The following is a 23,251-nucleotide window of genomic DNA, read 5'->3' as shown; positions in this document are numbered from 1 at the left end:
TCCTAACCTCATCCAGCAAATAAGCGCTAAGCTTGATGAATTGTTCACTGTTTTGAAAACATCCATCTGGAAAGCTTATGTGAGCAATACATTATATTGTTCATACATTCAGTTATTTATATATAGTTGCTTTTTTGTATACATAATATACACTTTTTTATGTATTAATGTATTAAAATAATGATTATAGAAAATACAGACGTGACTTTTTCTCCAATTAAACTTAATTGTGTTGCTTGTAAAATATTTCTGACATTACTTTTGGCGTTGGGCACAAATTTAAGGCACAGGTTGCACACACAAAAAAACCTGTATGACTTGTTTTCTTCTTTTAGTCACAAAAAAAAGATATATTTTGAATATTGTTTCAAATGTTTTTGTCTGTATAATATAAAAGCATTATCATTATCTGTTCAAAACAACATTTTCTTCTTGATTAGATGGACAAAAAATATCTACCTTTGTGTTGCATAAATTATACAAAGTAAATTAGGACAGAATTTTCATCACTTTAAGTGACTGGTTTAAAGCTAATTTGTAAATGGTCTTTCTGACTTTAAGAGAATGTAGTTCCTCTGTCTCTTCTCAGCTCAGTTTTGACATATTGCTTGTGATGGAATGGATTTGAAGTAGGAAGCGTTTTTTTTTTCTTTCTGAGCAGAAACCACAATGCGGTTTTAGAGATCTGGAGCGTTTCCCCTGCACATGATGAGTGTTTTTCAAGCCTCGAGGTGACATTCAGACATAACGGAGCAGATTGTCTTGTTGCCGTCTGTTTGGTTGATTTATATGTAGATATTTTATTTAAGAAACTTTCCCGAAACCCAGTTGTAGCATATTCTGAAGTAAACACTTTCGTTTTCCATTTTTGTATTTCTAACTCGCGCCAAAACACATAGGGTGGTCTTGAGGGAAAACAATGGAGGGAGACTTTAATTCTTTCCAACTGTTTATGCGCATCTTTTTACACCACAATCCTTCTTGACTTCTAAGGAGCAGCTCGCACAAGCAATGGACAGCAATGAAACTATAAACGCATGGGTCTCGTTTTAACTTGACATGGCATCATATAAACACATTTGGTTCATGCCACAGCTGCAAAGACACCCATATTCTGACACTCTGAACGTCTCCCTGTTAGTCCTTAGGCAGAAAACTGTGGAAAACATTAGCGCAGAAGGGACAGGGGAGGCAAGGTGGCAGCGCAGAGGAATTCTTTTGAAGCTACATGTCGACATCCACATCTACCATCTGCCCTCCCTCTCAACACACTCTGTTTGCCATTAGAACCCTCAGCATCCATCAAAAGCTCTGCAGAGACAAACAATCACCACTTTTTAAACTCTCTGATGCCAAAGCAATTAGATTAGCATATGTGATGGGATCAGTAAAAGAAAATTTCACTCAAAAAATTAAAATCATTTACTTACCCTGATGTATATCAAACCAAAACACAAAAAAACTATTTTTCCATACAATGAAAGTCAGTGGGGTCTAGTGTTGTTTGACTTCAAGATATCTTCTTTTGCCTTCTGCAGAAGAAAGAAAGCGATAAGGGTGAGAAAATTATAGCACATTTTTTAAATTTGGGGCAATCTAGTTAAATTCTGGAACCTATCTTCTAAAAATCTATCGTACACTCTTACCATTTTTTTATTAATGTTATGAACATTTGAATAATCCAAAGAACCTTTTTCCACTATAAAGAACTTTTTGTGCAGTCGAGGTTCCATGGATGTTAAAGGAACCATCAACTCCAATAAATACCTTTTATTTTTAAAAGTTCATGGCTTCAGAAGACTTAAAATAATCTGTGGAAGGGGCATGGACCACTTTATGATTCTTTTATGGTGTTTTTGCATCCATATTTGAAGCCTGAAAGCTATTCATCTGTTCCTTAAAACATGAACCTCAGTTATTCTGGTATGGTTATTGTTACTTCATTCTCTCTATTCTGAAGCCGTTAAAGCGAGTTTGTCTGTCTCTTGTTATTTCTGTGGGTATTGAGGGTCTTTGTCTGGTGTTGTCATTAGTCAACTGATCCCTGGTTCCTGAAGCGCTCTCCCGCTGAGAAGTGCACCGCAGTGTGTTTGGCACTTTGGTGTGTGTATGGAGTCTTCTGGCTTTATGGAGTTGGTAATTAGGAGAAGGGACGTATTCTGTGTCACCCTGGCACTGTAAATATACAGATGAGGTCTTTTTAAAATAGTGTGACCTTTTCAATGCTGTGTGGCTTATAAAACCAATGAAGTGCTAAAGGATGTAATGGTCTGTTAGGATTCTGGTGGGATTCTTTCTGTAGGGAAACTGGCATGAGTTTGACAATCTGATGAATTTTTAATTTAATTTAATTTTTATCTGATTTGTCTGACCTCAACGTAAGGACGAAGAGGAAAAACAAGTAGAAATTTTTCAAGTTTTCAATAGGGCTGCAGAGTATGTTCAATTACGATATTTTACTTTTTTTAACATATTTATATGATTTGGCTTTGAATCTCAAAATTTCAAATCTCTCATCAGTATGATGCTGAAATTAGGCGTTCTTGACAGATAATTAATATGTAAATGAAATTCAGTGTGACTTTTAACAGAAGTACAATTGTATTTTTTTCTGTCTTTAAAGAAGATATAAATGTATAAAAAAATTGTATAATATTAATATACACCGCAGTTGAAAAGTGTGGTGTCAGTAAGATTTTTTTAATGTTGTTGAAAGACTTCTCTTATGTTACCAAGGCAGCATTTATTTAATTGAAAAGTACTGTATGTTGTGAAATAGTATTACAATTTATAATAACTGTTTTCTATTTTAATATATTTTAAAATATAATTCATTCCTGTGATGCAAACTGAATTTTCAGCATCATTACTCCAGTCTTCAGTGTCACAGGATCATTCAGAAATCATTCTAATATGCTGATTTGCTGCTCAAGAAACGTTTATTATTATCAGTGTGGAAAACATTCAACATTCACATCAATTGTCACATCAATTGTGCTACTTAATATTTTTGTGGAAACTGTGATGCATTTTTGTTTTCAGGATTTTTTGATGAATAGAAAGTTTAAAAGAACAGAATTTAAAATAAAAATTTTTTTATAAATGTCTTGAATTTGACACTTATGACCAATTTAATGTATTGCTGCTAAATAATAGTAGTAATTTCTTTAAAATAAAAATCTTACTGACCCTAAAGTTTTAAACTGTAAACAGTGTAATCATTTATTTAAAATATACAAATTATATGTTTTATGCAAAATTTAGATTATATACAAAATAATTTAAATGCATTGATTTAAAAGTACATTTAAATGTATTTTATTATCTATCGAAAGACTCTCTATACAAGCTTGAAGGAAAAAAATACTGGGAACTGAATTTTCAGTATGTGATTGTGTTGCTTCAGTCCATTTAACTGACTCCCAAAAACCACCTGGACTCTTTTCCCCTACCAAGTGCTCTATCATCTGTTCTCTTTTCATGTTTTTCTCTCATCTCTTCCCTCTCCACCTCAATGGGTCAGCGAGAGTACCATGATGGTCAGAGCTGGATGTCTGTAAACTGGGCCGGGGGGTTGAGGACCACCAGCACCCCCTACCAAACACAAGCTCCATTCACCCTGCTGGGCTTTGAAGTCCTCTCGAGTGTCTCTGGCCACTGTATTGTCAGGCTAATGCAGAATGTTGCCTGATTGTTGGGGCAATTTGATTTTTAATTAGTTGACGACACAGGCAGGATGGCAGTTATGCAAACAGTTATTACTCCCACCCACGAAGGGTTGTATGGATGTATTGAGTCACATACACGCATGTTCCTTCTCTGTCTTCCTATGTGAATTCCTGCTTTCATCTTGTAGTGAAAACAAACACACCAAAGACAATTATGAAGATAGCGCTATTCTAATGATGCCGCTATGCCAAGACGTTTTTCTCTCAGTACTTGCAGAATCCTGCAAAAACCCAAAGGAGTCGTGGAGTGGCGGTTAGTCTTATTATATTGTTCATGTTTTCAACTTGCTCTACATCTGAACCTTGTGTATGTGTGTTGTTTTTTGTTTTGTTGATTTTTCAAATTCTTGCAGAATCCTGCAGTAATAAAAAAGGCTAGCATTACAAGAATAAATTATATTTTAAAGTATATTAAAATAGAAAAGAGACTTCTTTAAAACACTTACTTTAAAAATCTTACTGATCCCAAACTTTTGAATGGCAATATATTCGATAAATTAAAATTAAAACTAATACTAATAATAAAACTAAAAATCTAAAATCACACACACACACACACACACACACACACACACACACACACACACACACACACATATTGTGTCCCTGTGGCTCAGTGGTAGAGCATTGCATTAGCAGCGCAAAAGGTCATGGGTTCGATTCCCAGGGAACACACATACTGGTAAAAACATTTTTTAACCTGAATGCACTGTAAGTCGTTTTGGATAAAAGCGTCTGCTAAATGCATCAATTATTTTATTAATTATTTAAATTATATATTGTATTGTTCAGATACTTGCAGATTTCTGCAGTAATGCCATAGGGGGTGTGACTTAGCAGTAGTTTTTTCAAACTTTTGATTTAGTTTGTTGTTAGTTTGTGTAGTGTTTTGTTTTAAACTTTTTGTTTGTTTTGTTCAAATACTTTCAGAATCCTGCTATAATGCCAAAGCAGCTGTGGCTTAGCTGTTTTGTTTTGTCTTGACTTGTTTTGTTTTGTTTATTTTGCTTTGCTTTGTTTTGTTTTTTCTGTTTGTCTGCATTTATTTATTTTTTGCTTTTTTTGTTTGTTTTTGTTATGCTTTGTTCTGTTGTTTGGTTAAAATACTTGCAGAATTCTGCAATAATACTGCAGAAGTTGTAGCTTAGCAGTTAGTGCTTTTTTGTTTTGTTTTGTTTTTGGCTTTTATTATCCACCAAGTGAAAATCAGAAGCATGTAAATGCTTGTTTTACCCAGGTTAATGTAAATGCTTACAAATACAGTGTGGTAACATTATTTCATCTACTTCGACTGTAGTTTGAGTGATTGGGTCACAAAACATTTTGGACCGCTTTTAAACCTGTATTCAGCACTGTCCACTTATAAACGGATCACCCGAAACTGATCTTATGCTGGGTACACACTAAAAGATTTTTAAAATCTTATACGATCTTCAAAATGCGAGAGACCACAAACATGAGGACAAAAAATCCTAGATTTAACCGTTTTGCTCCTATAGTGTGTGGTGTGCTGTAATGTTCCCCCCACACATCAGGATTTCTGATCCTTCGCAATCGGGGTGCCTCCGACATTCTTCCGAGCAGATTCAGTCACTCTTAACACACCTCACACAACAGGAAAATCTGATAAGATAATCTTTAGAACCATCAAGATAATCGGGACATTACCTAGGATTGTCGGAAGGGGAGAAATCAGACCAAAATCAGCCCGATTATCTTGTGGTGTGTACCAAGCTTTAATACTAGCTGTAAAGAAACTCCTGATGATTTCCTAGGTTCCTCTGTAATGTGCTTGTACTAGTATTATTGTTATACTTGACCAACTTGTTTCTCACGGATTCTTTCTGACAGTCAGTTCACCTGCTTACGTGATGCTTCCACCTCTCTTCAAAACTCAAAGAAACTATGGTCATTCTGCATAGCTTGCCAGTCGGTATGGCGATAGAGAGTAAAGTGCTCATTTCCTCACATTGTCAGGAGCTCTTAATCCCACTTTGAAATGCACCAGCTTTTGAGGATCCTCAATCCTATTTTGTAGAGGAAACTACCTATGTTTGCTCATCAGAGAGCTATCGGCTTGCTACCCATAGTCTTTTGCGCACATCTGGAGCTGGCTAACTCACCACAGAGAGCAAATGACCACAATGACAGACTTCATTGGCCTTATTAGTGCTGGACAGAGTTATCACCCGCTAGGGGAAATGCCAATTTGACACAGTGTGCCACATTCACACAATCTTAATAAGATACAGCTGTTTTCCTGCAGATCTGATTAAGGAAAGAGGTTTTCGTTGTTATTGTCCAAGGGTCACAAACACAGCTGTTGGTCATATGTGACTAAATTCAAGAGATAATGTCTCACTTATAAAAATTTACCATGCTAACTATGCTATCTGCCAATTACAGTAAAATTAACCAAGATTTACATTAATTATATTGATAACAGTGGTTCTTGTATTAACAATGACTGTTTGAACTATTTTGTTTGAAACTATGGCTGCTAAAGTTTTCAAGGGCTAAAATGTGAGCTGATTTGTCAAATCTGTTTTATTTGATATACTTTTGCATATTTTTAACCTTTTTATCATTTCATAATCATTTATTTTTTACATTTATTTTGTATTTAATTTTAAGGATTTTTTTCATTTAATATCCTGTTTAACACGTCATTTTTTTAATTATATTTATTTTTTTCAAAAGCACATTTTGTTATCATTTTATATCTAATCATTCTCAATCTCTGCTTCAGTTATAAAGGTGTATTCATATAGAAACCTTTTTATTTTATTTTATTTTTCAAATACTTAGAAACACCAAACTAGTTGGGGGCTATTTATTATATTATATTATATTATATTATATTATATTATATTATATTATATTATATTTATTATATTATAAATTTGTATTTATTTTATATTAACATTTTGTATTTTATTTTTAGATTTGTATTTATTTTTTTTTATTTATTTTTTTTTATTTTTTTTTTTTTAACTGGCTTGCAAACACTTGCTATCCTTATTTTGCTAATCCTTCATTCTTCAGTGTTCTTTCTGCATGATTTGACTCAAGTTTCAATCAGATGATGACAGAAGGTTTTGATTGGGATGATTGATAGAGGTGGATATATGGAGAGAGACAGGCGAGACCTCCTGAACCCACCCACCCACACCTTTCATCTTTCTCTTTCCCTCTCACACACTAAAATCTCTTGTTTTTCACTCTCCCCATCTCAAGCACTCACACTGGGTCTTGGGACCTTTCTTTGCTCCGTCAGGATCCGGGGTGGAATCGAAGAGATTATGTAGCGGTTCATATGCGCGCGTGATCGGGAGCTCTGCTTTTGAAGTCTGTCAGATCAGGGACTAACCTCTAACAGTAGCGTCTGGGTCAGAGCGGGCCAAAGGACAGTGAATGCACAAGCCCACACTTCTCCAAATGATTGTGTTAGAATATGCACTACGTGTTATTACTACTGTTTGAGGACTTTAACGCCAGAAATAAATCCGAGAACAAGCCTCCTCTCTGTTTGGTGATTTCACATCTGGCATCTGATCGCTGAGTCAAGGAGACTCAGTACTTTTTTTACACTTGCTTTGCCTGTTCGCCCTCTTTTTTGTTGCACACCTGTGGGCAAGTTCCCTTCAAAGTTCCCTTGAGGGGAACTGACTTCATACATTCACTAAAAATCTATTTGACACCAGTAAGTTAGAAGTAATTGCAAAAGTTAGTTTTGAGAAAAGCTATAGCATCATTTCGTTGCAGATGCCTCTTAATGTTATATTATCTAATGCAATGACATTCACTTGTTTGTGTTTTTCTGTTGAACCTAAAAGAAGATATTTTGAAGAATGTGGGTAACTAAACAGTAGCTGGTCCCCATTGACTTCCATACTATGGACAAAATACTATGGAAGTCAATGGAGACCAGAAAGTGTTTGGTTACACACATTCTTCAAAATATCTTCTTTTATGTTCAGCATAGGAAAGTAATTCATACAGGTCTGAAACAGCTTAAGGATGACAGAACTTTCATTTTTGGGTGAAGTGTCACTTTAAGTGTCCGGATGTGTTTTGGGGCCGCTGTTGGTTTGCAGTAGATGTTTGGTACCAGGCAAGATGGGGAAACTGGTTTAGGGCCTGAGATACATTCCCCACAGATCCTGTGTTAAGAAATGTGAAGCCATGTGGTCAATTTTGGACCTGACTGCTGGTTTTCATTGAACAGTTTTGCGGTCTGGCCACAGCCCACTTTTTGCTTTGTACCTAATCAGCTCACTTGTACCAGAGAATTGAGTAAATGTATCCGTTCTGTTCTTAATCAGTCCCTGTTAAAGAGAAATCCAGCTGAATGCTGTTTGCCAGTCTCACTCAGAAGCTGACTGCTTCCTGCTCTGCCTTGTGTTTTTGTGGTTCAGCGGCCCAATTATTTCACAATAACAAAACCGCTGGCAGTCCACTGTTAGCATGGTCAGTAGGCTTTACTAAGTCAGTTTGTGTGCTCTTTCATGGATAAAAATGTGGGCCTTAAGTTGCTGTTTTCATATTTAATTTTAATTAATTTTATTTTATTTTTATATTTTTTATATACCTAGAAGTTTGGAGTCCGTATGATTTTTTTTTACAAAAGATTTCAAATAAATGCTGTTCTTTTGAACTTTCTATTCATCAAAGGATCCTAAAAAATGTGTCACGGTTTCCACAAAAATTTTAAGCAGTACAAATGTTTTCAACATTAATAATAAGAAATGTTTGAGCACCAAATCAGCATATTCAAATGATTTCTGAGGTATCATGTGACACTGAAGAATGGAGTAATGATGCAGAACATTTTTTACATCACAAAAAAGCAGCTTGCACCACAGGAATAAATTTTTGAAATATCTTCAAATAGAAAATGGTTATTTTAAATTGTAATAATATTCCACATTTTTTACTGTAGTTTTGATCAAATAAATGTAGCCTTGGTGTGGGCATAAGAAACTTTGAATAATCTTACTGACCTCAAACCAAAGTGTATATGTGCATATAAGTTTTTTTTTTGTTGTATATATTGTGTATTTATTTAATACATAAAAACATGAACAGATGCTTGCCTAGAAAACCTGTCATTGAGATGAATGAGAATGTTAACAGCTCTTTCCAGGTATTACAGACCTTTTTTGCTCCAGTCAGTAAAAGAAAGATCTGCTTTGGCAGTGATTCATTCTGGCCAAAGTAAAGATGCTGCATTTTTGACCTTAGTCCAATTTGTCTTCAATGACTGGAAATTTCCTGCCGTTAAATCTCACACTTACGTTCCTGAATAACTCAGGCCTGTTTTCGTTCTTCAGCTCTCCTACTGAGAGACAGATCGGTGAAGTAAGAGCAGCTGTGCCTGTGCGTCTGTGTCCAACTGCCTTTACTCCTGACAGGACAGAAAGATCTCTTGATTAAAGCCAAGCTGTGTGCTTTTGACTTTATTTAGTGCCCGTGTGTGTTTGTGTTTGTGTGTGTGTGTGTGTGTGTGTTTGTGTGTAACATATACTACTACTACTACTACTACTACTACTAATAATAATAATAATAATAATAAAATACAAATATAACATTTTCATGAAATAAAATGTTTTAAAAAATGTTTCTTTTAATCACAAAAATGTGATTTGATGTTTCTTATTTTAGTCCCATTGAGGTTTCATTTGTGTTATATTGTCATATTTTGATTATTTTAAATAGGATATAATTATTAATAACACAAAAAAATGTAAAAGAAAAAAGAAAGAAACTTTTTTTTTTTCCAATTTCATCTGCAATTCCAACACTTATCATGCCATCAGTTATGACTGACACAGAAAGGAAATAAACACATACAGAATTTTACTGTCTTCTCATTGCATCCTCGTGTTGTATCTTCTGTAGATGATGGATGCACATTTTGATTGCTCAGATCCTTTAATAGAGCTTGACTCGACACAGGATTCCATCTGTCATCTTTCATTACGACTCAAATTTGTCAGAACCACAGCTGTCGAGCACCACTTCAGTAAAAAAGTGAGCCAGCGACGTCAGTGTTCAAAGACGTGAACCTCGTGAGCTTTGATCTGACCCTCCCAGAGCAGATGCTGGCACTGACTGCTGATGAACCCTTGAACCCCTGCCCTATAGTTCAGCCTGGCCTGGAAAGCATTTACAGTCAGCATATCCAATAATTATTCGGAAGACCGTTGCAAATATCAGTAATTAGATATTCTGTGTGATTGTGTGTGTACTCATGTGGTTTGTATTAGTGGAATCCACTGATCTCATATCAGATACAGACTTATATATTATTAGCAGTGGCATTAGTTCACTATAAGTCTATGGGGCATGCAGAAAAAAAACAGCTGTTTGTGAAATGGAATATAGCTTTTTGCAAAAAATGTTTTATTATAATTGTTTTTGTTTATTATATATATCAAAAATTGAATGTAAAAAAATATTTGTATTTATTATTATTATTATTTTATTATTTATTTAATTAATTAAAAAACTCATTAAAACTACTCAAAAAACGTATTAAAATAAAATTAAAATAAACCAAAAACAAACAACTGGTCACTGGTCACTTGAAGTAAACATACAATAAACAAATTAAATAAAAAATTTAATTCACAAAATTAAATAAAATATAAAATAAAATACAAAAAATAAAACTTACAAAAATACTAAAACTAGAACATTTAACTAAAATTAAAGTGAAAATTGAAAATATAAAAATAAAAACTGATTTAAAGTATTAATAAAATCTATTAGTGTCTGAATGATGCTAAAATAACATTGATTTAAAAGTTTGGATGTCTTAACTTTTGTGCATTTACAGAAAATTTTATTCGTAATGTATTGCATACTTCTTGAACAGTATGACTAGTATGGTGTTATACTACCGATATTCACTCTTTTTGTGAATTGAATACAAAGTTAACTGGCTTTCTTCTGTGGATTTGAGTGACATCCTCCTGTCTTTTTATATTGCCTCAGATTTATCTGCTCACTTCCATAAGTGTGTGCCTGTTTGGTTTATAGCTGGCAGTAGCTCTGCATTCAGCTCTAATAGAGATCTACAGCGTCCAGATGTGGAGTAAAGCTCTTCTTCGGATAACCTGACCTTATAAGAGCATGTCTATACTGTTTTCCAAAAGCTATATGAGCTGTTTGGCTTGGACCTGCTACCTATGATTGCATCCATGTGTGTGTGTTCGTGTATGTTTATCTGTGTAATTATGTTTGGAGACATAGAATTTCAGAGCAGAGCCTGAGACAGTTTGACAAACAGTCATATACTATGAATATGAAGGTATATCAAATTGCTTCTTGCTTCCTCTTCCTAATGAATGATTCAGTCATTTGGTCCATGGTTCTTCTAGGAGACACAGGAAAATAATTGTTACACTGTAAACTTTGGAAATGGGTTAAATTAAGGAACTTTTTTTCACTTGATCTAATCCAGAGGTCCCCAACCACCGGGTCGCGACCCACTACCGGTCCGTGGAAGATTTGCTACCGGGTTGCAAGAACGTTCTGGGAAAAATGTGTAGGCCTATAGATATGACACACTGTTATTTATTTATGTTAATGATTGTTCTAATTATTCAGTATTTTCATTGTATGCGATTGATATGGAGTAGAAATTTGACAATTTCATAAATAAGTAACTGAAAGCATAAGAGCATGAAAGTGCACAAGCATAGAGATGTGTTTCAGACAGTGCGGAAATACAGAGTTGCGTGTACATAAAATTAGCCTGTCAAAAACCCTTCATGGCATTGTCATTCTCTGTGCTTTAAACATTTTGTTTTCTTGCTTATCCGAAAAAAAAAAACCCACAATATAATGCGTTGAACCACTATATAATGCTATTATAATACTATATAATAGCCTAATATATAGGCTATATATACCACCCCGCCCCTCCAGCCGGTCCACGAGAATATTTTCCAAACGTAACCGGTCCGTGGTGAAAAAAAGGTTGGAGACCCCTGATGTAATCCATAAAAATGGCTAAACTAGGGCCCGAGCATCAATGATGTGAGGACCCTCTTGGAAATGCTCATTTTATTTTATTTATTTATTTTGTTTTGTGTTGTGTTGTGTTTTATTTTATTTTATTTGTTTTATTTTCCTTCTTTCTCTTTACTTACTCCTTCATCCAGAATATTCTCCCTCGTGGTCTGTGATCTTTCATTTGATAAATGTGAATGCTAGAATTCCACTTTTGAAGTTGCACTAAATAAAACCTCTCTTTCTGTTTCTCTTAGCTGATTAAAGGATCCAGTCGGAACACCTCCTTTACATTCTTTCAAATAAAGCTTTTTGATGCCTTCAGCATATATGCTGCTTCCGTTTCTCTCCATCCTAACTGAAATCAAACCCAATAGCTTGTCTAGGTTGTCTTATAGTGTGATGGATTGGCTGACAGCGTGACAGTTCTATAGGATTACAATCCACAATCCACAGGATTACATTAAACACTCTGGGTAAAGCCACTTCAGTCTTTCATAACAAAGGCTGTATTTCAATGACCAGATGGAACATCTGTATGGCACTTCTCACAATGCACCTGATTTAATTACACTTTCGTTTTTGCATTGATTAGTGTTGAGGAAAGCATGCAACAAATACATCAGCTTATTGACAAGTTTCTAAGTTTCTTTGTTGGCTGGACACTTGGACGTCTCACACTGACCTGTAATAAAACATCTGTCAAATCAAGTTCCCATCTGAACAAATTTCTCGGTTACTTCACCTTATTATCAGGCCAAAAGAGAAAAAGGTAATTTTGTAAGAGAGCTTTTAAAAATAGACTCGGTCATTTTGCCGTTATTACAAAGATTCACAAAAATAAATGTTAACAAAAGATTATTCTCTCATGATGTAATTTCTACAGAAACCCGTTTCCTCCAATGTAATTGCGACTGATTGTGAGAAGTTTACATCTCATATTTTTTTTCTCAAAATTGCATGATATAAACTCACAATTGTGAGATATAAAGTCAGAATTGCGAGATATAAACTTGCAATTGTGATAAAAAAAAGTCAGTTGCGAGATATATACTCGCAATTCTGACTTTTTTCTCGCAATTGCGAGTTTTTATCTCTCAATTTAGACTTTTTTTCTTGCAATTTCTTTCTCTGACTTTGTTCTCTCAGAATTGAGATAAAAAACTCGCAATTGCGAATTCTAAAGTCCCTATTCTGACAAAAAAAGCTATATTTTCGTACAGTTGCCCATTTATATCACGCAATTCTAAGGAAAAAAGTCAGTTGTGAGAGGTAAGCTCGCAGTTGCAAAAAAAAAAAAAAAATCAGAATTGTGAGATAAAAAGTTACAAAATTGTTACATTTGTTATAATGGCAAAAAAGAAGATATAAATTAAAAATATCTAAAGTAGGCATGATAAGAATGTTCCCTTTATCTCAACTTTTGTCATTTTTGTACATCAAAGTTTCATTTCAACTAGCATTTGCTTTACTTTCATCCCATATAGAGGACCACTTGATCCCGCTGGAATGGTTTTACATGTTTGATCCCGACAGAAAGCTGCTAATCTCCTGCTTGTAAATTTTTATGTCTTTCATTGCACTACAGCTGAGGGCTTTGTCTCCAATGACGGCTTTTTAAAACAGCCCTCTTAAGTATTTGTCCTTCCTCTCAGAGGGCTTAAGACTCTCTCTCGAAACAAACTGTTAAAGATAAAAGCTAAGCAGAGGGTTCTCGTGGTTTGTGAGAGCTGGTTCTAAAGCAGAGACTTGACCGCGGTGGCCGCTGAGAGCACGGTCTGATGTACGGCAGTAATCCTGGCTTTTCTTTTACTTTGATCAGTGGAGATTACACTGCCGTTGCTGTTGGTCTCTGATCCCTGTAACCAACACGAGTGGCTCGGCAAGCTTTCAGAGCTTAAATGTTCACACGCACTCAAAAAAACGCACACATACATTCAATGCATGAAAAACGTCTTTAAAAAAGTGTTTAAGCTGACTTACTGTATTTCTGCAATATATCACTGTATAACATTTTTACCAGTTAAAAGTAATTTAACCAATTTATTGGTGTTGAAAGAATTCTGCAAGAAGTCTGAACCAAGGCTGCATTTATTTTACCACAAATACAGTAAAAACGTGAAATATTACTACAATCTAAAATAACTGTTTTCTGTTTTAATGTATTTTAATAGTTAATTCATTTCTGTGATGGCATCGCTGAATTTCAGCAGCCATTACTCCAGTCTTCAGTGTCACATTATTAAAGAGTTTAACACTTTTATTTAGCAAGGATACATCAAATTCATCAAAAGTGGCAATAAAGGCATTTATGATGTTTCAGAAGATTTGTTTTTCGAATAAATGCTGTTCTTTTGAATTTTCTGTTCATCAAAGAATCAAGAAATAACGAGCTGTTTACAACATTAACAATGAAAAGAAGCATTATTAATTATTGAGTGCCAATAATAATTGAAAAAATATTTAGCAGCATATTAGAATGATTTCTGAAGGATCGTGTGAAACTGAAGACTGGAATAATGATGCTGAAAATACTTTTGCCATGACAGGAATAACTGACAAATTTTGGAATACATTAAAATAAAAAACAGTTATTTTAAAAAGTAATAATATTTCACAATATTGCTGTTTTTACTGTAATTTTAATCAGTTTTAAACAAATATTAATTATTCCAAACTTTTGACTGGTAGAGTATATATAATGTGTATGTATGTCAATACTGGATATTTATTTATGCATGCTAATCTTTAAAAACACTATGCTGCTGTGTTAATAATTTAATAGTGTTCATAAGTGCAATATGTTAACTTTTCATTCGAATTTTGTGACGTTTAAATTCATGTGCATTTCAAATCAGTTTTAGTCTTTCATTTTTACTTTAGTATCTAAATAATGTAGAATATCAATATTCCTAACATCCCTAAATTTAAGGTACCATTCATGTGAGTAACGTATATGGTAGTGTGAATCATTGTATTGTCATTAATCATGTAAAACGAATGGCACACAAAATGTTTCACAGAACCTGTTAAATGACTAAAGCAACTGAGACCATCCTGAGAGTACCCGACCTTGGATGAAACTCTTTATTCCATAGTTTCTTCTCTGGGGAATGGAAAAATGACAGATGAGAGAGATAAAATGAAGGGGGTTTGTTCTTTCATGTTTCTTTGCCCTCCTTTGAATTAATTATACGTGTTTTCCTTTCCGGAGGGATGCTAACTTTTCGCCGGCTCTGATGCTGAAAGTGCTAGGCGGTTTCCGCCAGGCTCGGACTAACCTGCTGATTTATGCCGGCCTGCTCAGTATCAAAAGGCCGCTCGTGTTTGCACGCACACACTGTGTGCAGGTACGAACAAGAAAATCCCTGTTAAGTTGTCTTGTGGCACTTTGTCGAGAACAGCGGCGGGAACTTGGGGAATGTTGCGTGGCTTTGAGAAGCCCCTGTGCAAAGTGCTAAGGAAGGGGGCAAATGAAAGAGCGAACGAAGAGCCGGTCTTCTGAAGTGGAGCCAGACCCGATGGCTCCCGTGAGGGACCTCGGGGGTCGGCGGAGCAGGCTCTATGTTGTCATTTAGCCTGTTGGGTTTGTTTGACCCTTGACCCCTAACAAGGGGCAAGGCCACGGGGCAGGCATCGGGCGACGCGCCTGCTTTATTTAGTCTGTGAGGAACCAAGTACGCGGCCACATGAAAGCGAAGGGGGTGAAAAAAGCTATGGAAACTTTGAAACGACTCAATCTTTACTTGTCAAAAAGCAGTTTTATTGACTTGAGTGGTTACATTTTTAACACGAGTGTGACTGTTGTCTCAGAATGTCGTTCCAGACTCAAAGCTCGCCTGTTTCTCTTTCTTTTCTCACTGTATCTGAGCAGGACTGTGGCCTGGTGGTCAGACCAGATCAGCCCTGCGGTTTGGAGCCCATTCCAGGGACGAGATCTTCAGAAGAGGCCCAGGCCTCACCTCGGCCTTGCCTCTCAGGAGATGAACCTGGTAGGTTTATTCCAGGTTTTGATCATGGGCTTGTAGTAAAGTATCTGAAACTTGAATCCGAAACTTGTAGGATTTACAATCCTGTTTTTTATGTACAAGATCGTAAGTCAAACTGGTCGTTGTCTGTTTTGTGTAAAGATTATACATTTTCCGCGTATTTTTCCTCCTGTATGAAAGACGATGTTGGCCCTTAAACCATATATTTCAGTTGCAAAGTAGTTCATCATGTGTTTGGCTATATTAGCAGGAGATTCACGGTTTATTAGCCGCTCCACTAGAGGATGGGAAAGGTTTGCTAGTGAACTCAAGAGTTCGGTAATTTATGTGTCTCCTTTTACGGTGTGATAATGTGCTGATTCATTGCCTGAGTTGAATCATTGCTCAATTATAAGGTTAGGACCTCCATGCTGACTTTATGGCGGAATATAATCACTTCATACAGGTTTTCTGAGTGAGTTGTTCCTCTGCAGGTTTCAATTCTGTGAGTGTGTGTTCAGCTGCTAGGCCTTTTAGATTTAAAACCACTAGGTTAGGGTTCAGAGGACGGTTCAGTCAGTGCTATGAAAGTAAAAAGGCCGTCCTCAGCAGGGTAGTACATCAAAGTCAGTGGGGATCTACTTTAATTAACTGTTTAAGATGGAGTTACTCACTTTGTGTGAGAGAGAAAAGATGTATATATTTGCCACAAATTGTGTACTATGCCATGTAGGGGACTGTCTGAAATTGGCACAATGAAGTAATCATGTCTAGCTGGAGTTTCCCAGCTGATTCATCATTTTATGCTGAACTTTTGACATACAGCTGTATAAGACTTTAAAACTTCACAGAGATTCACTTCACTATGAATTACCTGTGAATACTGTAAGTTGAGTAGGTTCTGTCAATGAAATGTAGTATAATGCAGTATAAAGACAGTATAACAGAATACTTTCCATCTCTGTCAGGTCGTTGGGTCGTCCCATGCCTGAGCTGTTCAGACAACAGGACTTGTGATTGGAGAGAGGTCGCCTGGCAACCCGACAGCTGTTATTACCCTTTACTGGACCAACCTCAGTTGCAAACTTGCATGATGGACCGGAAGGTGAGGAACAGGAACCAAAAACACTTTAAAAATGAAGTCAGTACCAGAGGTGCCTGGTTACCCTATATTGTCAGAAAAAAAAGGTACAAAAGCCAGTGGTACCCTTTCAAAAAGTTATATTTTTGAGCCTTATTTACCCCTAAAGGGTGCATAATAGTACCTCAAAGGTACATATTTGTACCTAAATGGTACATATTAGTGCCTTTTGAAAAGGACTCAAATGGCATAATACACATTTTGCCATAGTACCTTAACAAACATTTTATATAATGCTTAACACATCATAGCTATTTAAAAAAGGCTGCATTTATGTAATCAAAAATACAGTAAAATTTTGAAATATTATTACAATATTTTATCTATTTTAAAAAGTAACTTATTCCTGTGATTACTCCAGTCTTCAGTGTCATACGATCCTTCAGAAATCATTCTAATATGCTGATTTGGTGCTCAAGAAACAGTTCTTCTTATCAATGTTGTAAAAAGTTCTGGTGCTTAATAATTTTAGTAATTAATAAAGAGGACTGTGATAAATTTTTGTCAGGATTTTTTGATGAGTAGAAAGTTTTTAAATTTCAAGTTTTTTAAAGCATCTTTTGTAACATTATGCATGTCTTTACTGACGTTTTTGATCAATTAAATGTATCCTTGCTGAATAAAAATTCAAAATTGCAAAAAAATATATATATATCTTACTGAACCCAAACATTTGAACGGTAGTGTAAATACTTTTTGAGGCTACTATATATTTGTGTTTAAATGTAAAATATATTAATTAATCATTAATGAAAGTTATTATAAGTGTTATCAATACTCAGTTTGAATCAACTGTTTAAACTAGCTTTTTTTCTGGACTTGATGGACAATTTGTCAGTTCCTCTGTATGCAGCTGACAGCTGTGCCATATGTGTGTATATACAGTACTGAGGAATAAATTAAAGGCAGGCAGCTCAATTAGCATTGAAGTTCCAGTGGCAATGAGCAGCTGTTTATCAGAGATTAACAGCAGGTGTTTGAGCTTCATCTACAGCTGAGCTCACAGCAACCCTGCTTTTATATATGCACACATAGGTATATTGTAAATTCCTTAGGAAGAAGAGGGAAAGAGTTTCTGAAGAAGAAAACCGATACTCCCCTGTGTTTGTCGCTAGATTTTATTTTATTGTAATTTTTTTTTCTTGATGTGATCTGCACACCTCCTGTGTTTTAGGTTGTTTTTAAATTATTGCTTAAAGCCCAGCAGGGGTTTTTAAAGCTGTGTGCCAAACCTGCAGTCTGTTCCTGCTTCAAACACTCCCTCAGCGCTTATCCTCACTGCATGACTCTTTCCACCCTGTCTCGATTTAAGACTCACAAGATCAGATCTGACACAAACAAATGGCCACATTACACAAGGGCCCGAGTTCTAGCTATAGACAAACCACAACCCTCTGACTGCGAGCCCATTCAACAGGAAAAGAGGGACTCTTCAGGAAAGATTGTTTCAAATAAAAGAGCTTTAGATTGTCAAGGTCTAGAGTTATATGCATGAGTTTGTTTCATGTTAAATCCATTTCTGCGGTCTGGAGACAGCCTTATGTATTATTTGGAGTTCACATTGTCTTTCCAAACTTGTATACAGTTAGGTTTCCTGTACAAAACACAAAACAGATTTACTAACATAAATCAGAGTTGAAAAAAAAAGACAAGAAAGTGGTATAGACTGCTCTTTTGATAACTGTATGTTTGGAACTATAGGTTTGGAATGACATGAGTGCAACTTCTGACTTCTTGTTGAAAATATGTGTCCTTAATCTTGTGAGCATGTCTGCCAATGCCAGTGCCTGCTCCCTGGGATCTTGTGATTTTAGACTGGCATTCCTGCCAGCTTCACTGCCAAAAGCGCACACACAGATGAACATCCAAACTTATTAGACTCTTGTTGAAGTGCTTCATGGCGACTGTGATCTCAAAAGGCTGTATTGTGTCTTTTGCCTTTATAATGACACAATTGTGTTATTTCATTTCCTCATGTTTCCTCGTGTTGTCAGTAGTCTGCCACTCATTTAAGACTTACGTGTCATATATACAGTGGGGAAAAAAAGTATTTAGTCAGCCACCTATACACCTTGCTACATGTACTGTGTTAGGCTAACCGAGACTTGTCATTTGCACTTATATATTGTTGCTCTTTTGTTAGTTTTGACTGCTTTTATTGTCCTCATTTGTAAGTCGCTTTGGATAAAAGCGTCTGCTAAATGACTAAATAAATAAATATATATATATACACACACACACACACACACACACACACATATGTATGGTATACACATATAGTATGCAGCATCCATTATATAATATTTATATAATCTTTTCATTTGTAAGATTTATGCCAGCCTAATACTATAAATATGCAGTATTCATTATAAAAATGCTTGCACTTTACAATAAAGTTCTACTTGTTAACATTAGTTAACTGCATAAGCTTGAATGAACTAACATTGAAAAATAGATATAATGAAAAATGAAATAAAGTATTTCATAATCTATTCATTTTCATATAATGTCAGTTTCAGTTGTAATAATTTGACTATTCATTGTTAGTTCATGTTCAAGTCCAATAAATAATATTAACAGATAAAAAGTTTGATTTTAATAATGTATTGTTCAATTGTTAGACTCTTGTTGAAGTGCTTCATGGCGACTGTGATCTCAAAAGGCTGTATTGTGTCTATTAGTGTGTTTTTTGTGTTTATTAACTAACATTATAATTTTTAGTTAGTTAACTAATGGAACCTTATTGTAGAGTGTTACCATAAAAATATACCCGAAGAACTTCTACGTTAAGCTACACAGATTTTCCAGAATTTTTCCTGAAAAAAAAAAGTTAAAGTTAAAAGTAAATGTTTAAAATGATACACACTTACATGAGATGAAGACTAAAATCAGTGGCCTACAAAAAGCCATCTAATTTTTGTCAAAAGTGGACGCTTTATGGTAGCGGCCATGTTGAGATCACATGACCAGCTAAATAATAAATTGCTATTATGTTTTAAAAACAGTTTGGTAGGATGTGTTGTTCAAGAAGATGAATAAAAGCTACTAAAACACATAGACAATGACTTCTTGTTGTTTTTTAATTGAGGATTGTGCATATAGTGCAGTCTAATTCTGGACTTGACAAGATCTGGGTTTTAAGAAACCAGTTCAGAACTTTGTTTTATTTTCACAACATCTAACATACATGCATGTCTTCCCTCAGGTCCTGTTTATCGGCGACTCCACCAATCGAGGGATGATGTACTACCTAATGGAGAGGGTGAACACTACTCTGGAGGACTGGGACAAGGCTCACGACACCATCGTCTACCACAACCTGAATCAGGGCCGAACTATCGTTAGCTACTCCTACTACCCACAATTCTGGCTGCCGAAGGCTCAGAGACCCACTTTCCAAAGAGCTCTGCAGCAGCTTCTAGAAAGGTCTGTGTATGTGCATGTTGGATGATATTTGTCTCCATGTGGCTGTGGATTACACCCATTAAGCTGTGAATGTGCGGGTTTGGTGTCGGTCTAAAGTGGCAAAGGCCTTGTTAACACACTGAATGACTTTGGCTGTGTGTTTGATGGTGGGATGTGGGCTGCGTGTGGTTGGGCGGCTGTGTGTCAGATCAGAGTATGTCAGCAGGGATGGTAACCGCTGCTGGCTCAGCGCGCCGTTGATCTCACACAGCTACTGATGTGGGCAGAGGGGTGGGATATGCAGCACAGATGTGTGTGTGTTATAGTGTGTATCTGTTGAGGACATGTGTCTTGGGAGCTGCCTGAATGATCTGAAACAACACACACAAAAAATAGCAGAACAACCGTTTTTAAAATTGATGATAATAACAAATGTTTCTTGAGCAGCAAATCAGCATATTAGAATGATTTCTGAAGACTGGAGTAATGATGCTGAAAATTCAGCTTTGAATCACAGGAATAAATTACATTTTATAATATTTTAAAATGGAAACATTTTAATTTGTAATAATATTTCACAATATTACCGTTTTTACTGTATTTTTTATCAGATACTGTAAGCCTTGGTGAACATAAGAGGCTTCTTTCCAAAACATTACATACCCCGTACTTAATAAGCAGAGTATTGTTTGGTTTAAGTGGTACAAAACTAAACAGTTTGCAATTTTGGGTACATATTTCAACTTGAAATTAATGATCATGCTATGGATTGTTGATTATGTCTTCAGTATGTACTGTTGATCTTTAACCTCTTCTCTGAAACCACTTCCACGAGACAGGTCACAACCCCTGCAGAACTCGCCTCAGACAGTGCTGGTCGCTGGTGGGGTGCAGTGGCTGAACCTGAACCATTTGAGGACCATACAGCAGGTTTTAGAGAGGTAAACACGTTCTCAAATGCAACACAAAACCAGCCTGTTCATTATTAGCTTGACTTAACCACATTTTAATTAGCAATGTTCTAATGGCAAAGGCTTTTCTTTCTTTTTAAGGATGCTGGTTTTGGGCTATGTCGTTTGCTGCTAATCTTTCTAAGTGGCTTTGGATGTTTAACATCATATCTCTAACTTATCTCCAAGGGAGGGTCTTGAGAAAATCGTGGTGGTGGTGAAGTCTTTAGGAATGGGTTTCCATCTGCCTGTGGATGGTATTCGCTCCCTTCTACTGGTAAGAACCACTGGAGATCACAAAATGTCTTGTAGACCAGATGTTCTACTTTTTCAACTTCCTTTATTGACATCTATAAACTTGTCAGACTTTGTCATCTTCATTCATTGGTTCTAGAATGGAGTGCAAGAACTCTATAATGTGAACAAAAATATTCTGGAAAGTGCCAAGCATCTTGGATATGAGGTCATTGACACTCTCAGCGTCACCATGGGTCGTTATAAGGAGTTCCTGCAAGGACAATGTGCCTGCCATTTCCATGAGGTAAAAGAACAAAAATATATATTATTTACATTTTACTTTTATTCAGCAAGGACCCATTAAATTGATCAAAAGTGACAATTAAATACAAAATTTTGCAAAAGATTTCAAATAAACACTGTTCGTTTAAACTTTCTATTCATTAAAGAATCCTCACTGTTTCCACAAAAAAAATAAAAAATAGCACAGCTGTTTTCAACATTGATAATGATAATGATATATGATATAATGACATATTATGACGATTTCTGAAGAATCATGTGACTGAATATTGAAGTAATGCCAACACAGGGAACAAAATCCGTTTTAAAATGTATTATAGTAAAAGTTATAGTAAAAAGCTTTTTATAGTAATATATTAATCTTTTTATGGTTAAAAGTTACTTTAAATTGTAAAAAATGTTCCCAGTTTTACTGTTTTTACTGTATTTGTAATTAAATAAATGCAGACTTTCAGAACAAACATAAAATCTTTTGAATGATAGTGTACATAGTTATTCTCGTTACATTATTTTTACTAGATTCTCATTAATACAGTAAAAATGCAACACAATTATTTATTTATGTACTTATGCTGATTAGAAGACCTACCTCGCATAAATACTTTTTATTAATTTAAATACTATATCATGTATCATATACAGTGTACTCACTAATGCTGCATTTAAGTAGAAATACAGTAAAAATGGTAATATTGGTAAATATTATTGCAATTTATTTTGATTGATAAACAGAGAATCACTGTTTCAGAGTTCTCATCCAACAGTCCACAAAACATACAAAGCCAAAGAACATGATTTATTTTAATAACCATGTTGTTGAACCATGGCCTCTATGCTAATTTTGTGAAATTTGTATCTGTAATTATATTATTATGGGTGTAATTTACTACACAGAAGGCATATCTGATTAACTTTGTATTTTTAGATCCACACATCCATGTGTGCGAATGAAACCGTTCTACTTTTCATATACATGGATATAGAACCAGCTAGAAACACATTTCCAGCCTTCCAGCCCCATAAATCTTTTAAAAGAGAAGCCATTCTTTTTTTACTTCACCCTAAAAGTGCCTGGCAGATCAGTTAATGAGTAATTAGCAATTAGGCGGGTTTTTATTAGCCAATAAAGGGCAGGTTGGGAACAGATGTATTAGCTTGCTAAGTGTGTGAAGTGGTGGTAGAAATGCCAAACCTGCTCACATATGGGACTGATATCACTGTAGAGCGGCCACATCTGACAACAGGCCAGCAGATTGAGACCTACCCATACATAACATCAAGATCTTTTGCTCAAGTTGCTTATTTTTTGATACTTTTACGATGTATTTTTGTTGTTTAGTGTTCGGAGGAAACAAGCTCTTAACCATTAAGTATTTTGTAGAGCAGGGAGCTAATAAGAATTGGCAATTTAAGAGGATATAAAACTGAAATGGGATAAAGGCTAGATCCCTAATTTTAAAAATGTGTCACATGTCAGAGAACAGAACCACACACAGACAG

The 23,251-nt window shown here is 35.4% G+C and overlaps 1 protein-coding gene across 2 annotated transcripts in view; it reads left to right on the top strand.

Moving 5' to 3' along the window:
- LOC107658798 (cadherin-like and PC-esterase domain-containing protein 1) overlaps window positions 1–23,251 on the top strand; it is a 61,030-nt gene that overhangs the window by 36,184 nt on the left and 1,595 nt on the right. For both annotated transcript variants that reach the window (XM_016447448.1, XM_016447447.1), the window contains exons 15-20: window positions 15,622–15,739; window positions 16,684–16,820; window positions 20,062–20,282; window positions 21,101–21,202; window positions 21,401–21,488; window positions 21,606–21,752. In XM_016447448.1, the coding sequence (XP_016302934.1) occupies window positions 15,622–15,739; window positions 16,684–16,820; window positions 20,062–20,282; window positions 21,101–21,202; window positions 21,401–21,488; window positions 21,606–21,752 (813 nt within the window). The remainder of the gene's footprint in view (window positions 1–15,621; window positions 15,740–16,683; window positions 16,821–20,061; window positions 20,283–21,100; window positions 21,203–21,400; window positions 21,489–21,605; window positions 21,753–23,251) is intronic.

This window comes from Sinocyclocheilus anshuiensis, unplaced genomic scaffold (assembly GCF_001515605.1).
Source record: "Sinocyclocheilus anshuiensis isolate Anshui unplaced genomic scaffold, SAMN03320099.WGS_v1.1 scaffold283, whole genome shotgun sequence".
In the NCBI taxonomy this organism is placed as follows: Eukaryota; Metazoa; Chordata; class Actinopteri; order Cypriniformes; family Cyprinidae; genus Sinocyclocheilus; species Sinocyclocheilus anshuiensis.
This window is presented reverse-complemented; position numbering and strand designations above follow the sequence as displayed.